Source organism: Andrographis paniculata, unplaced genomic scaffold (genome assembly GCF_009805555.1).
Source record: "Andrographis paniculata isolate CXL003 unplaced genomic scaffold, ASM980555v1 Contig36END, whole genome shotgun sequence".
Lineage (NCBI taxonomy): Eukaryota > Viridiplantae > Streptophyta > Magnoliopsida > Lamiales > Acanthaceae > Andrographis > Andrographis paniculata.
Window position 1 is genome coordinate 40,432 of NW_026137569.1, and position 15,318 is coordinate 55,749.

General features: G+C 43.8%; 3 protein-coding genes across 7 annotated transcripts; 2 read left to right on the forward strand and 1 right to left on the reverse strand.

The window, feature by feature from the left end:
* The first annotated feature begins 281 nt into the window (after positions 1–281).
* Positions 282–8,261, forward strand: LOC127249664 (uncharacterized). 5 transcript variants are annotated; one of them, XM_051272589.1, is made up of 21 exons: positions 282–688; positions 1,568–1,741; positions 2,037–2,123; positions 2,243–2,293; positions 2,369–2,486; positions 2,577–2,633; positions 2,782–2,846; positions 2,931–3,014; positions 3,148–3,198; positions 3,302–3,364; positions 3,444–3,490; positions 3,589–3,658; positions 3,755–3,817; positions 5,552–5,641; positions 5,728–5,766; positions 5,879–6,106; positions 6,225–6,310; positions 7,150–7,198; positions 7,327–7,407; positions 7,487–7,580; positions 7,815–8,261. In XM_051272589.1, exons 2-21 carry the CDS (start codon positions 1,634–1,636, stop codon positions 7,976–7,978), a joined length of 1,695 nt encoding a protein of 564 aa, XP_051128546.1. In that variant the 5' UTR covers positions 282–688; positions 1,568–1,633; the 3' UTR covers positions 7,979–8,261. The 5 variants fall into 5 exon arrangements, with proteins under 5 accessions (XP_051128546.1, XP_051128545.1, XP_051128549.1 ...); XM_051272588.1 differs by having other exon boundaries at positions 284–688; positions 1,568–1,647; XM_051272592.1 differs by having other exon boundaries at positions 571–846; positions 1,568–1,647.
* A 147-nt stretch (positions 8,262–8,408) lies between these two features.
* On the forward strand, positions 8,409–10,440 carry LOC127249666 (uncharacterized). Its single transcript, XM_051272596.1, has one exon. The coding sequence runs from the start codon at positions 8,730–8,732 to the stop codon at positions 10,083–10,085; it is 1,356 nt and encodes a 451-aa protein (XP_051128553.1). The 5' UTR covers positions 8,409–8,729; the 3' UTR covers positions 10,086–10,440.
* A 20-nt stretch (positions 10,441–10,460) lies between these two features.
* Positions 10,461–15,045, reverse strand: LOC127249663 (LRR receptor-like serine/threonine-protein kinase GSO1). The gene is made up of 2 exons (XM_051272587.1): positions 11,074–15,045; positions 10,461–10,929 (listed from the first exon to the last, which is right to left on the reverse strand). The coding sequence occupies exons 1-2, from the start codon at positions 14,552–14,554 to the stop codon at positions 10,517–10,519; spliced, it is 3,894 nt and encodes a 1,297-aa protein (XP_051128544.1). The 5' UTR covers positions 14,555–15,045; the 3' UTR covers positions 10,461–10,516.
* Between the last annotated feature and the right edge of the window lie 273 nt (positions 15,046–15,318).

The window sequence follows — 15,318 nt, forward strand, 5'->3', positions numbered from 1 at the left end:
GTCTACAGTGTAGCAAATAAGTTATCTGACGAAAAAAATATAATTAAAAAAAATATATATATACAACAAATATAAATTTTTAAACCAACTTGACGATGTAAAAATTAACACTTACATCTATTAAAATTTAGATCTGACCGGACCTGATCTCAATATTCAAACTAATATTAATATATTTTAATTATATTATTTTAATATATTATATATATATGACGACACTGTAAAGGCGTAAAGGGCCGACGGCTACATTGTTGCGCTGGCGCTGGCTAGGGTGAGAATGTCAAGTCCAGGAAAAAGAAGTTATAAATACAACCCCGTATTTTCTCTCCTCCTCCTCCTCCTTCAGGCCTCAGTCCTCCCTCGGCCCCATCCTCCTCGTGCCTATAAAGTCGACATTCCAATCGATTGCCTCCCTCTCCTTCACCTTCAACCCCCCCCTCTCTCCTTCGTATCCAGTGCCGCTCCTCTTCAGCACATGTTCAGTCGCTGTCCCATTATTTCTGCTTTCAGTCTCGGAGAAGCAAATTACACAGCAGGTTCCAAGTTCTCGACGGCCGTTCCAATCTGAAAATGAAGTACGTATTGGTGACTGGAGGAGTGGTAAGCGGCCTGGGCAAAGGTGTCACCGCCAGCAGCGTCGGTCTTATCCTCAAGGCCTGCGGTCTTCGCGTTACCACGATAAAGATTGGTCATTTCCCCTGCCTTCTTTCTTTCTTTTTGGTTTTGCACCTCTTCTGTAAACCATAATATGCAAATATGCCCGTACCCGAATGAAATACCAAGGAGAGTCCTGCTAAGTCTGCAACACTCCCCCCTTTCTTTGGGCTTCTTTTAGCATTTCCCAAGGTCCGAACAAGCAAATTAATAGTATCTCATGTCTGCTGCAACCTGAAAGATTAAAACATTCCGCGATTCTGTTAAAAACTACCGCCAACTTTTCTTCTCTGTTTTCCGCCTACGCTTCTTCTTCTTCTGGAGATCACCAAAATGGCCAGACGACAAATCGGGGACAAGAGTCCTAAACTCCTAATAGGTTTGCAATGCTCTCCCATTCTTTGGGTTGCCTCTAGCGTTTGCAGAGGTCCAAGCAACCAGAGAAAGACTCCTCTCCAGCTTTCTTCTCTACTGCTTCTGAAAGCATGGGCCCATTTCTCACTTCCTGTAACACCACCACCACCACCACCTTGTATTTAAAAGATTAGCCGTACAAAAGTCGCCGACCTATCGAATGATAGAGCCTTTTCATACTCTTTTCCTTTCTCCTACACGGTGATTTAATAGTAGTATGTGTCCTGCGACAGCCACAATATTTATAAAAGTCTTTCCTGCATTTTTTTGTCATTAGCTCAAATAATTGGCAAAGTTCTCTACTTTCTCTATTTGTCTGCTGTTGCATGTTCTTTTCCTCTGTGTTCTTCTGTTTGTCTCTTGGTGTTTTCTTGTGTTCTTTCTCCTGTCGGATATTAAATTAATTCAAGATTATCTGGAATCTCCTCCAAAGGGGATGACGGAATGATATATATATATATATATATACACGTATTAATTTTTCGCTCTTCTGTTTCAGATCCCTATTTGAATACTGATGCTGGAACCATGTCTCCTTTCGAACATGGAGAAGTATTTGTTCTAGATGATGGAGGGGAGGTTAGAAATGTGCCTCCCTTTTCATTTTCTTTCGGTAATTTTAAATTCTTGGGGCTGCTGCGTGCAGGGTTCCTGTAACATACTATTAGTTCAGGTGTGTGGGAGTGGGATGAGTTTATATTCTATTTCTTGAGTAAGATACGGAATACTATTTCATTGTACTTTTCGCTGTGTTGCGTTTTTCTGATGGTTTTCACTGTGATGCCTAATGCTATCTATCTTCCACGTCTTTGGAAAAGCTAGCAAATAACTTAACACTCCCCAGTTTATGTATCTATGGCATCTAGTTACTTGTTTGTGCAAACTTGCTTGAGATGTGTATTATCCAATATGTAAGGAGGAAGATTGATATTTCCCATGGCAATGATGACCTGATTTTCTTCTTACAGGTGGATTTGGACCTTGGAAATTATGAGCGGTTTCTAGACATTATATTGACACGGGATAACAATATAACTACTGGGAAAATTTACCAGGCAAGTGCTGAGACAGCTCGTTTTTCTGAATGTGATTGTGGTCTCCTTTCAATGCTTTCTAAACATATTACTATATTTGCCAAACATTGACTTGATGAACTGATCCATCTTTGGCTTAGTCTGTCATTGACAAGGAGAGAAGGGGCGATTATCTTGGGCAGACGGTTCAGGTATGTTGCACTTTCAAGCTTTTGGTGGCACTGTCCTTGGTAGTGCTCAATTTCAATACCAGATCCCTTGTCCAGGTCGTACCTCATATAACTGATGCCATTCAAGAATGGATCGAACGAGTTGCTGCTATACCTGTAGATGGGAAGGAAGGTCCAGCAGATGTTTGTGTCGTAGAGTTGGGTGGCACTATAGGTAAACAGGATGACTTTCTCATGTGATTGAAATTCGTATTTAACTAAATTTTGGCGGTAAATCCTGAACCAAATTCCTTTCTTTTTTCAGGAGATATTGAATCCATGCCCTTCATTGAGGCTCTTGGTCAATTTTCATACCGTGTGGGTAAGAAAATGTTTGGTTCCTTCATGCTCATAGCATTATGCTGACAATGATGATCACGATCTTTAATACTGTTCTTCTCCTTAAACAGTTTAGTTTAGGATTATGCCCTTAAGGCCACCATCTGACCACTTTCTATTTATCTTCTCAGGTGTTGGAAACTTTTGCTTGATACATGTCAGCTTGGTGCCTGTTCTCAGTGTTGTTGGTGAACAGGTGGAAGTTTTTTAGGAGATTTCTAATTGTCTTTTACACCACTCATCTTTTCATGACATCTTTGGCATCAATATTACATGGCAGAAAACAAAACCGACTCAACACAGTGTTAGGGGACTAAGAAGCTTGGGTCTGACTCCAAATATTTTAGCATGCCGCAGCACAATAGTCTCTCTCTCTCTGGCTTTCCCTCTCTCTCTCTCTCTCTTTTTTGATCGGATCCCTCTCTCTCTTTTTTTTTTGTTGTTTTTATTTTCGTGTACGTTTGTGTTCTTGGGCTAAAGTTAACTCCATTCTACAGGAACTTGATGGAAATGTAAAAGAAAAACTTTCTCGCTTTTGCCATGTTCCGGTATCTGATTAATAAAACATTGCAATGTCCACACAAATTTAAATTTTAGCCTGCTACAAAATTTACTTAATATCTAGCCACTTTATACCTGCCATGCTTCCAGATGGAGAACATTATCACATTGTTCGATGTTTCCAACATCTGGCATGTTCCTCTACTTTTGAGGGTAAGTTGTATTAAACTTGAATGTAGACATATCTTTAATTTTACAGACAGGTTGTATTTCATCCTACTTTTTCCCTCAGGATCAGAATGCTCATGAGGCAATTTTGAAGGTTCTGAACCTCAATGGGTTAGTCAAACTCAATGAGGCTCCTATTGTTGTTAACTCCACATTTCTCGTCATTGTTTCCCTTCATTTGAAATTAATACTTCTAATATTATATGTAGTTATACTAGGGAACCTGTGCTGGGGGAGTGGACATCTAGGGCAGATCTCTGCGATTTATTGAGTGAACCAGTAGGTTATGTCATTTTTAAAAGTGTCATTTAATCCTCGCGTTGGCTTGTGATTTCTGAATGTTTCTTCTCTATCTCTCTCTCTCCTAAAATACAGGTTCGAATTGCTATGGTTGGAAAGTACACCGGACTTGCAGATTCTTATCTCTCTGTGCTGAAGGTGAACTCATTTTATATATTAGTACTATTTGGGCAGCAGAACATATATGAGTAGTTCCATGTTGCAAAACTATAAATTTCTTTGAGACATTGGATGTACGCATATATTTTTTTGTCTGGTGGCTTCATTCTGCAGTAAAAACCGTTTTCCGAAGGCAGTGGAAATCGTTTTAATCCTTTTGATGTTTCAAAATTAGAATCTAGGTAAAAGTAGGGGGTGTGAAACTGATGTAACAAGCTCAGTTATATTTGAATTGGTCTTATGAGCTAACCTCAAGTTCAAGATCAATTTATCTTTTATGTTTCGAGATATTTATTGGATGGGAAGGCTGTTGCAATGATATAGCATATATAAGCAAGTAGTACAAGGCTGTTTATGAATTAAGTGACAGGGAAGTCAAACCTAACACCTTATTTTTCTCAAGACCTGGCTAATTACTAGGCCATTACATCACTATCGTTGTTAATTTTCTAATAGGCAATATTCTAATTCAATAAGACATAGTATTTGTTTACATATTTTTAAATATTCAATTATATCTTTTAATTACTATAACTATTATGAGTTTGGCTCATTAAGATACTGAGTTGAGTTGAGTTGAGTTTGGCTTAATATCAAATTGCATGAGTTTGAGTTGAGAAGTTCAATGAGTTCACAACTTTTGGTTTTCAGATTTCCATATTTAATAAATAGATCAATATGTTTGGGTCAGATACTCTGTTACCTGATGGGTTTTTCTGTCATGAGGCCTTAAAAACTGCTTAATCTACTTTTGAGGTCTGCGGAGTATGCCAATTGTTTTGTCATTAAAAAAACGTATGCCAATTGTTCATCATATTATCCCCTGTATATAACTATTTTGCCTGTGGACGACCAGCAAGTTATCTAGGAAGCATCTGCTATTCTTCTCATTGTTAGATTTTCTAAAATTTTGCAATAACTTGATTTGTTATTCAGTGGGCTAGATTGGAGAGGTAGGATATTAGTATGTTTATTATGGTTGACTGGTGTTATTGGTAGATGGGAATCTTGATACATTTGCTCTAAAGAATTCTTCATGATTGGTTCTGCAGTAACTTATAGCTGCTGGTTCCCCTTGTTTGTTCGTATCAATCAAATAAGGGGCTTCATAGAATGAACAATTGAGTGTGTCCAACCAAGTGGTATTTTCTTTAATACTTTATGGGTGTGGATGTGCACAATAATTACATTGCAAGTACCTGACATTGGTGAGGTTTATTGACCTAGTGAATGATGTTTTTCTTTTTTGTACCATTTCCAAGCACATTGCGAATGATCTGTAGTTTCGAAGGCATTGAAAAAATTGAGCAGTTTTAGTAAACAAATGCACTTCAACTAGTTCTTCTACTTCCCAAGAGGTCTCTATTAAGTCGCCATTCTCTAAATTGGTGTGTAAGTGGGCTTTATGAGGTTTGTGGTGGTGTGTGCCAGAAAGCTTTGAAAATCTACTTTAGCATTTATATATATACCAATGAGTTTCATTTCATGTGTTGATACTTGAACCATATTGCATCATGTGTATATATATGTAGGTTTTATATTACATGGTTTATTAACACTATGTGGTATTTTCAAACTCTAGATATTTTTTCATTTGGAAAGATGAAAGGCTTCCCTCAGTTTCACGAGCCATTAATATCTCTACAGGCATTTGCTGAAGATATCTTCAAGTGTTATTTTCCTTGGTAATGTTGCATTGGTAACTTTTTGCAGGCTCTGTTGCATGCTTCTGTTGCATGTCATAGGAAATTATGCGTGGATTGGGTGCCAGCTGAAGATCTAGAAGTTTCAACTGCAGATAAGGTTAATTTTTCTCTTTTATTATTTTGTATAGTACTTCTGTGTATAGTATAACTCACAACTTGTCTTATCCATGGATATACTTGCAGAATCTCAAGTCTTACAAAAGTGCCTGGAAATTGCTCCAGGTCTGATTGGTTTATTCTTTATTGGTGCTCCCTGCCATTTGTAATCTTTTATCTTGTATTCCTTTTTATATTGTATTCATTCCATATCCTCTGATTAAATATTGATTTATAGGGAGCTGATGGCATACTAGTTCCAGGAGGGTTTGGTGATAGAGGAGTAGAGGGTAAAATTCTGGCTGCAAAGTATGCCCGTGAAAATAGGATACCTTATCTTGGGATATGCCTAGGAATGCAGATTGCTGTCATTGAGTTTGCACGATCAGTACTTGGTCTACGAAATGCAAATAGCACAGAATTTGACCCAAATACAGAGAACCCCTGTGTTATTTTCATGCCAGAGGTTATGCCTTGCTAGTGTTTTTGGGACTGTTCAATCAAAAAGTATTTCATCAATATATGCACGTCTTATTAATTGCATTTCACTTATGTCAATTCTCCATTATATGTTGCTTTAGCAGGGTTCTAAAATCCATATGGGAGGAACTATGCGCCTTGGATCAAGGAAAACATACTTTCATGGGATGCAAAGTAAATGTGCAAAACTGTGAGTGTTGTTCATGCTTCACCACTCCAGCAATTATCTCTAGAGTCTAGACACAAAAAATAAGTGACTGGTTTTGTTTTGTTTTTCTCTTTTTTATCGGAATAAGTGACTGGTTTTTTTTTTTTTTTTTTTAATCGGAATAAGCGACTGGTTTTTTGATAGGATGGTTGGAGGAGTCTTTACTTTTTATGTAGTGAGGCCTTCATTTTAAATTTTGGTGTCTATGGTTATTATATTCAATCATAATTCTGTAAGATTCAGGGATTCATAATCTTGGTTTTTGTCTGTGTATATATGTATATATAAAATGCATGTTACTTTGAAATTGTCTCGAACATGGGTTGTTGGACTTTTAAGTTAGTGTGTGTTTGTTTAAAGGTTTGGATTTTGAGTTGGGATTTGAATAGTAAAAATTTTGAATTTGAATAGTTGTACGATATAAATAGGGATTGATGTGATGTTTTAAATATAAAATTGATTTTAGTATAATATAAAAAATGAAAAATAGGTATTAGATTTAGTGTTTTTTGGTAAAAAACTTTAATGAATAGTATAAATCCAACAAAATCCTCCAAATAAATACACCCTTACTAACACCCATTTTCTTTGAGCATAGTCACAACCCAAGACTACTGGCGCAGTGTAGTGAAATCAATGTCAATCCATCCTGCTATTAGCCATATAATATAACTTACAATAGTAAGTAGTGCAAATCCTAAATTAACTGAAGCTTCTGTGGAATTAAATAACCCTATGCAGCCAAAATGGAAGACGTGCCCATGAGTAATTGTATGTAAACGATAGCTGTTGATTCTTGCTACTTGTCATGTTTTTGACAGATATGGCAATAGGAGCTTTATAGATGAGAGACATCGGCACAGATATGAGGTGCAGGAAACCAGTCTCTGGGCCATTGAATTAACTTATGGATCATACTAGATTATAATTACTGAAACACATTCATTTAATTGCTTATAGGCGTTGATAATTGACATACTTAGCTTAATCTTGTCTAGGTAAACTTTAATATGGTTCAGCAATTCGAAGATGCTGGCCTCTTGTTTACTGGAAAAGATGAAACCGGTTGTCGCATGGAGGTATTTGTTTTCATCATATTATATTTTATGACGACTTTCCGTCTTTGCTTTCTGTCATAGAATCAACTTATCATTGCAGATAGTAGAGCTGCCTGAACATCCTTACTTTGTTGGCGCACAATTTCACCCTGAGTTTAAATCAAGGCCAGGAAAGCCTTCCCCACTTTTACTTGGTATTTTCCAAGCATCTTCTCACATTTTTTCCCTCCCCTTTAACATTGTAGTCAGTCACGGTAATACTCCATAACATCTCAAAAACTGTTGATTTTCTTTTGTGTTAGGACGGTTAGTAAATTTATATGCATGTTTTCTCCATTCAGATGTACATTCATGTTTGGGAAAAATCATTAGCAAGTTCCAAAGTAACTAAACAGCTTCTGCTATTATCATCTTGTTTTGAACACCAGGACTTGTAGCAGCAGCTATAGGTCAGCTGGATGCAGTCTTGATGAGAAGTGCAACAAAGACATGCAGGAGGAGCAATGGTTCGTCACACCTCTATGAGAAACCGAAGCTAGCAAATGGGTCTATGGATGGCATTTACTGCAATGGGAATGGTTTGCATGCTTGATGGATTAGCAAGCAAAACCTTGAGACAGGCGTATTCACACCCTCAAGCTGGCTTCAGCGGATCATCATACGGTTCTGGCTATTAATGTATGCAAAGTCCTGTTAGGTTTCGGATACTGTGGTTCTCAATGGTGTTTTGCCTTTGGCCAGCTGCCGAATTCCGATTTTTGAAGGGAATAGCTATAGTTGCAGCGTGGTGCTGTGGGATAGAGATCAGAGTTGATGATTATTTTGTTCACTAGTCTTCATTCTATTATGGATCGTTCCATTCCATTCCGAATTCATTCCCTGAATTCGTTCGTTCGTTGCTGCTCCTTTTCACTCCCATTCAGAGCTTCAGGCTGGTTGCCAAATACAAAACTGAATCCCAAATTTCCAATTCATATAAACTTGTGGGCGTGACAATTATATTGCATAAACCTGTGAGGAGCACGGCACGGTTGTGAATATGCCAATCATGCTGGGAAATGTACGTTTGTTTGTACAGGTAGGCCTAGCATAGAATTTGAGGAGTCAATTACGTGCTCTATTGCAATTCTATTCATCAGTTTCCTGAACTCACCCCCGTCAAGCTTAGGCTGAATATATATATATATATATATATCTAGAGAGAGAGAGAGACGTGGCAATCACTACGGAATCCGGTAGGTAGACATGCATTCACGTTCTTTCCTCCTTGAAAGAGCGCACGTAATATTATAAATAGTGTCTTAAAGGATGGCCATCTCTTGGAACCACAAGTGATCCAAAGGATGAATCTACCTCTACCTCTACCTGCTTCCGCCATTAAGTTGCGTGGTGGGCATGAAGAAACAGTGCTGGGTGCCCGTGTTGCCTGGGAAGATCAGGAGCAGAGGAAGGTCGTTTCGGACAGGGAAAACGTACATCGACCTGGGGAGAAACAGATACTGGTGGATCCAATCTCCCTGACTCGCGGAATCTCTAGCAGCTCCAGGGGAAAGGAGTATGGGAATGGGAATATTCATCATCCGCATCCTCCAGCTGTGACTACCCAGCGGAGAATAGAGGAGGAGGAGGAGGAGGCAGTTCTCGCCACCGGAAAGACTGGTAAATTCATGAGCAGCAGCCTCCCCAACTCTGCCTCTTCATCGCCTCGTTTTGTGACAAGGCACAAGAAGAAATGTAGAAATCTCCTTCTTCCTCTCCCTCCTCCTCCTCTCGCTCGCCAGCACTCGGTGGCGCTGACTAATCTGGAGCGGCTGCGGGAGAGCCACTTGATGAGGATGAGGAGGAGTAAGTCGTGCGGGGATGGAAGAGCATGCCAGCCCTCTGTCGACTTTGATATATGGTCAGCCATCAACAGGAAGCACCAAGGAGGAGGAGGCAGATTAGACCAAGAAGATAAGGCAACAATAATGTTTAGCCAGCAGCCGCCGCCGCCGCCGCACAAGTTCAAATGCGGGACGTGCCTCTTCCTGCCCGGATTTGGTGGTAGGGGAAAAGCCGTGAAAGCAAGGAGGAACGAGCCCAACGGAGCAGCAGCAGCTGTATCCATATCCAATATTATAGACGGCGATGTGCGAGTGTCTCTGGAGCGATTTGAATGCGGGTCTTGGAGGTCATCAGCGGTCATCAGCTACTATGAAGACATAGACGGGGGAGGAGGAGATGATCATGCAACAGCTATGTCGTCGTCCAATCTGTTTTTCGATCTGCCAGTGGAGCTGATAGGGTGCAGCAGCAGTGGCATCGTCAACGATATGGAGTCCCCAGTAACAACAGGTTTCATGTTCGACCACACCCACACTCGTCGTAGTACTCATAAAGGGGTCCTCAAAAATACTAGAATTACTACCACTACCACTACCGGCACCACTAATCCTACTCCTCCTCCTCCTCGTCATAGTAGTAGTAGTAATGTGGTGGCAAGTACAAGTACTGGTGTTGTTGGGCTTGCTGCTGACAGCAACCATTCACCTCGTCGTCATGTTCGTTTCTCCTCTCCTGGTTCTGGTGCTCCCTGCAGTTCATCAACATCATCCTCATCCTCATCTCCACCTCTCCTCCTCCTCTGCAACGCACATGCCCTGGATAATGGTGGCAGTGATGGCGATCTAAGCGCCTTCTTAGAAGCACAGAGCGCATAAAGCTCCTCAATTCATGAAAGCAACAACCAAAATGCACACTTGGCTTGGCTTATTTACTTGTGCATGAAGGTCTGGTCAACGTACGTGATGCTGCTTCATCTTTGAAAAGAAAAAAGCCGCGCAATGGTTTTTGCTACTTGTAAACGTCAGAATTGGTTTTTGTTTGTGTTTGAAGTTGAACTGTAGAGCAGCACAGCTTCAGTTTCCCTCCCGATAAGGATGGATTGGATGGATGGACAGGAGAGAGTTTGTCAAACTGGATTAATTACCCGACTCGTCCCGTCCCGTCCCGTCCGCCCCGTGTTATGCATGTGCGTGTGAGTGTAAGCTAATTACTTGGTCTATTTTATAATCACAACAAGCAGCATAGTAGTCTCAACAACAAAAACTGTGAGTACATTCATTGTGTGGAATGCATATGCCCAACATAATCATTTCGTTTTGCGACCAGTAGAAGAAGAAGTATCATTTAGTAGATGCACCAACAGGTCGCATGCCTGGCGGGAGGATGGCCTCTCCGCTGGCGCAGTTTTCGTGCAGCGCAATGCTATTTCAAGGACTTGAACCACAGCATTGGCATTGGCATTGGCATTGGAATTAGCAACCGCATTTTCTTCTTCATTACTACTACTATGCTGCAATGGTGGTCTCAACAACAATGGATCAATCAACTCCTCCTCGGCTTGCATCTCCACATGTGATTCCACCCATCTCACCATGTCCATGTCCATGTCCCCCCTGAATCTCCCATCTGTGGGCATCCTCCCTGTCACTAGCTCCATAAGCACGATGCCCATGCTGTACACATCACTTCTATCTGTCGCCTTCATGGAGTAGGCATACTCTACATCATCAGCACCACCATCAATTAATCAAACAGACTTCTTGTGAGCAAATGAGTGAGTGAGTGAGTGAGAGAGGCCAGGCCAATCAAGAATCCCTTCCTTTCCGTCACAGAACACGCGTACATACATACAAACATACATACCTGGTGCAATATAGCCGTAGGAGCCCGCAAACCCCGCATTGGACTCGGTATTTAGGGAGTCAAGGTTCTCCTTGAGGGGTTTGGCCAGTCCAAAATCCCCCAGATGTGCCTCCATGTTGGCGTCCAACAGAATGTTGCTGGACTTGACATCCCTGTGAAGTATCCTTGGCACGCAATCATGGTGAAGATACTCCAGCCCCTGGGCCAATCCCACAGCTATCTTCAATCTCTCCTCCCAGCTCAGGATCTTCTTCTCCTCCTCGTTCTTCGATCCCCCTCTCCGGTGCAACCAATCCCACACGCTTCCATTCTCCATGTACTCGAATACCAACAGATTGGGACCCCCCACAGATCTGTTGCTACAGTACCCCAACAGTCTGACCAGATGCCTGTGTCTAATTCTACCCAGCGTTTTTACCTCTCTCGCAAAGCTTCTGTCAAACAAGAGAGCATCTTTCCTCACAATTCTCTTGATTGCCACCGTCTCTCCGCTATACAATTCAGCTCTGTAGACAGTTCCAGACCCACCTGTTCCAATTATGAACTCCTCGCTCAGATTGTTTGTGGCCTTCATGATGTCAGTCAACTTGAACCCGCGCCTGCCTGCATTGCCAAACAGTAGCCTCCTCTGTGCTTGGGAAGAACAAGTGAAGAATGGAGAAGAAGAAGAAGATGATGGTGATGAAGAGTATGCGCAGTCCACTTCACTGCTCCTCCTCAAGCCTTCTCGCCTGCGTTTAAAGAACGTGGCAGCTGCAAGCAACAGCATAATAATCGCAAATGTGGTTGATAGAGCTGAAATCACCACCACCAATGACTCACTGAGGCCAGCCCGCTGATTACCAGCAGATTTTATGCCTTTGCAGCTCTGAAGAGGGGCTCCGCAGAGATCGGAATTCCCATCAAATGCAGCTGCTGGCCAACGCGCTGCAAATAGCTTGTCCAATTTTCCCTGAAGCCGATTGTAGGAGAGGTTTAGCAATCCTAAACTGCTCATTTCAGTGATTTGCTGAGGGATTTCACCCCCTAGTTCATTGTGGGAGAGATCCAGTGCTTCCAGCTTGGACAGTTGGCCAACGGACGATGGGATGCTACCGGAGATGTTGTTGTAGCTGATATCAAGAATGCTTTGCAAGTTCTGGAGCTGGTTAATCTCAAGCGGAATCTGTCCCGAGAAGCAGTTCCGGGAGAGCCGTAACGAGTAGAGCTTTCCCAATTGCCCAATGGAAGGCGGGATTGGACCAGTAAGCCTATTGCTGTCAAGATCCAGGACGTTGAGAGCCACAAGCCTACTGACATCCGGGGGAAGGGTGCCGCTAAGGGAGTTGCCACTGAGGGACAGGATCAGTAGGCTTGAGCAATTGAACAATTCCTGAGGAAGAGGCCCAGAGAAGCGGTTGGCTGATAGCTTGAGCTCGCCCAACAGAGGAAGATGCCCGATCCAACGGGGGATTCGCCCAGACAAAAGGTTATGATCAAGATCAAGATGGGTCAATCTCTTGCATGCAGCCAGCTGAACTGGTATGTTGCCCGTTAAAGAGTTGCTGGAGAGATCGAGGAGTGACAGATATTGGAGGAATCCCAGCGTCCAAGGGATTTTCCCTGTAAATTGGTTATTGCCAAGCCTTAACCTTTCCAGGGCAGGCGAGTTGCCGATTTGAAGAGGAATGTCGCGGTCGAACGAGTTATGGGTGGCATCAAACGAGAGCAACTTACGGGAGCTGCAGAGCGGAGTGATGCTCCCATTCAGTCTGTTATGCGACAGATTGACCCTCGTCAAGTTAGCAAGATTGGTAAGAACGTCTGGCAGGCTGCCTTGGAGGGAATTGTTATACAACATAAGCTGTTCCAGCGACCAAAGATGCCCGAAAGTTGCAGGAATGCTGCCGGCCAATCGGTTGTCCGCTAAATCAAGTATGGCCAGCAGACGGCAGTTGCCCAAACTGGCTGGAATCTCGCCAGAAAGATCGTTCTGCCTGAGGTGAAGGAAATTCAACTGCCCTAGCACTCCGAGGGTGATTGGGATACGGCCAGAGAACTTGTTTCCAAAGAAATCAACCATTTGCAAGCCGGAGCAATTGCCGATCTCTGCAGGGATCTCGCCTGAGAGCTGGTTGTCGTAGATGTAAAGGATCTGAAGATTGCCAAGCATGCCCATCTCTTTAGGCAGGCTGCCCCGAAAGTTGTTCTGGTACAGCGCCAGAGTCCGCAGGTTGGTTAGGTTTGCTATCAAGGGAGAAATAGGACCAGATAGTGTGTTGTTGTTAAGCAAGAGGTCCGTCAGCTGGGACAGCCCATAGAGCTCCAACGGGATGAGCCCATCCAGCGTATTGTTGGACAAATCGAGTTGCTGAAGCGACCCGCAGTTTCCTATTTGGGGTGGAATGCGGCCAGAGAGTCGGTTCTGTGCCAGCATCATGTGCTCCAAGCTGGTGGTGTTGGAACATATGTCTCCCGGAACGGCGCCTGAGAGATTGTTGTCCGAGAGAACGAGGTAGACCAGGTGGCTCAGGCTACCCCCCAACGATCCAGGGATTTCTCCAGTGAGCCGGTTGCCAGACAAGTCGAGATTTTGAAGGTTGGCCAAGTTTGCCAGGGAGCTGGGTATGGGACCCTCGAGCTGATTGCCGAGGAGGTTCAGATACTGCAGCTGACTCAACGCACCGAGCTGGGTGGGGATCTCCCCTGATAGGGTATTGTTAGCAAGATTCAATAGGCGCAGATTGGTGAGACGGCCGAGCTCCGGAGGGATGGATCCGCTGAGCTGATTGAGGGCCGACGTGAAGACAAGGAGGCTGGAACAGTTGGAAAGCTCCGGGGGGATGGGACCCTCCAGCTGATTCTGCTGCAAAATCAAGCTCTGGAGCTGGCCCAGCCTTCCGAGCTCGGGCGGAATGCGGCCGGTGAGGCGGGAGGAGGCCAGGCCGAGGGTGACCAGACTCGGGAGATCGCCAATGGAAGGGGGGATGGAGCCGGTGAGGCCATTGTCGCCGATCCGGAGGGAACGGAGGCGAGGGAGATGGAGGGGGGGAATGGGGCCGGAGAGGCGGTTGGAGAAGAGGAGCAGAGATTCCAAGGAGGGGAGGTTGGAGAGAGCAGGTGGGATGGGGCCAGAGAGGCGGTTGTTGGAGAGGTCGAGGTGGAGCAGGTGAGGGAGGAGGGCCAGGGCGGGTGAGATAGAGCCGCCGAGGGCAGAGTCGGAGAGGTTGAGGGCCACGGGGAGGTGGTGTTGGCTCCGGCAGGAGATGCCTCGCCATGAGCAGAAGTTGGAGTTGTTGAGGGACCAGTCTCGCAGGACGTTGAGGGGGTCTCGGACGAAGGACCTTCTCACCTCCAAGAGGACTTGAAGAATGGCGGCGGCGTCAGCTGGTTGCTGGCATGACACGGAGGGGAGGAGCGCGGTGAGCAGATTAGGAAGAAGAGGAAGGAGGAGAAGGAGATGAGGCAGGAGTGCTGCCCTTACTCTGGCAGCAGCAACCATTGCAGCTGCTGCAGGACTGTTTGGTTTCAGCAGAAGATGATGATGGCGATGATTATGATTATGGCGAGGGAGAGGGAGAGGGGAGGCAGCAGCTGGGACGTGGCCCTTCTAGAGAGGGAAGAGTAGGAGGGTGCGAGGAGAGGACGTGCATGAAATGAAATGAAGTATTTTAGTGTGGGGACGGCTTAAAGGCCATGCCCAATCAGATGTTATTAATGGATGGAAAGAAAGAAAGATAGATAGACAGATAGACAAGAACACGGGGTGTTGCCTGCGTGAAGGATTGAAGGGGGTTCTCGCTCATCTGTTGCCTCTGTCTCTGCTTCAGCCTGGCGATGAATGCTTCAAGGAAGACGCGTGGTGGTCATGGGAATGGCAGTGGCAGCGGCAGTGGCAGTGGCAGAGCATACAATAAAGGGTTACTCGAGGTCAACGCGGCACAGCAATCTTGTATTGATATTGATTTCGATGCGGATGGGAGTGAAAGAATAAGGAGGGTTGGGGGGGGGGGGGGTGGGCATTAATTGGCACCGAATTTTGAACCACTGAGAGGGAAAGAGAACTGACCGGAGGAGTAGGTAAAAAATAAAAAGAGAAAAAAAAAGACGGGGGAGGGAGGGGAGGCAATTAAAAGAGGGCGGCGCTCACACACGGACGGACTGACAGCAGGCCACAAACAAGAACACGTTAATAGTACAATACAAACTATTATTGTTTTTAGTATTATAAGAGCGGATCGATTAAAAGAGGATATCCGAAGGAAG

Excerpts from the sequence above, each read along its gene's own strand:
- LOC127249664 (XM_051272588.1), top strand. The coding sequence starts at position 571 with ATGAAGTACGTATTGGTGACTGGAGGAGTGGTAAGCGGCCTGGGCAAA. Across the intron at positions 3,818-5,551 it reads CTTATCTCTCTGTGCTGAAG|GCTCTGTTGCATGCTTCTGT; the intron begins GTGAACTCATTT and ends AACTTTTTGCAG. Across the intron at positions 5,642-5,727 it reads AAGTTTCAACTGCAGATAAG|AATCTCAAGTCTTACAAAAG; the intron begins GTTAATTTTTCT and ends ATATACTTGCAG.
- LOC127249666 (XM_051272596.1), top strand. The coding sequence starts at position 8,730 with ATGAATCTACCTCTACCTCTACCTGCTTCCGCCATTAAGTTGCGTGGT.
- LOC127249663 (XM_051272587.1), bottom strand. The coding sequence starts at position 14,554 with ATGGTTGCTGCTGCCAGAGTAAGGGCAGCACTCCTGCCTCATCTCCTT. Across the intron at positions 10,930-11,073 it reads CTACGGCTATATTGCACCAG|AGTATGCCTACTCCATGAAG; the intron begins GTATGTATGTTT and ends CTGATGATGTAG.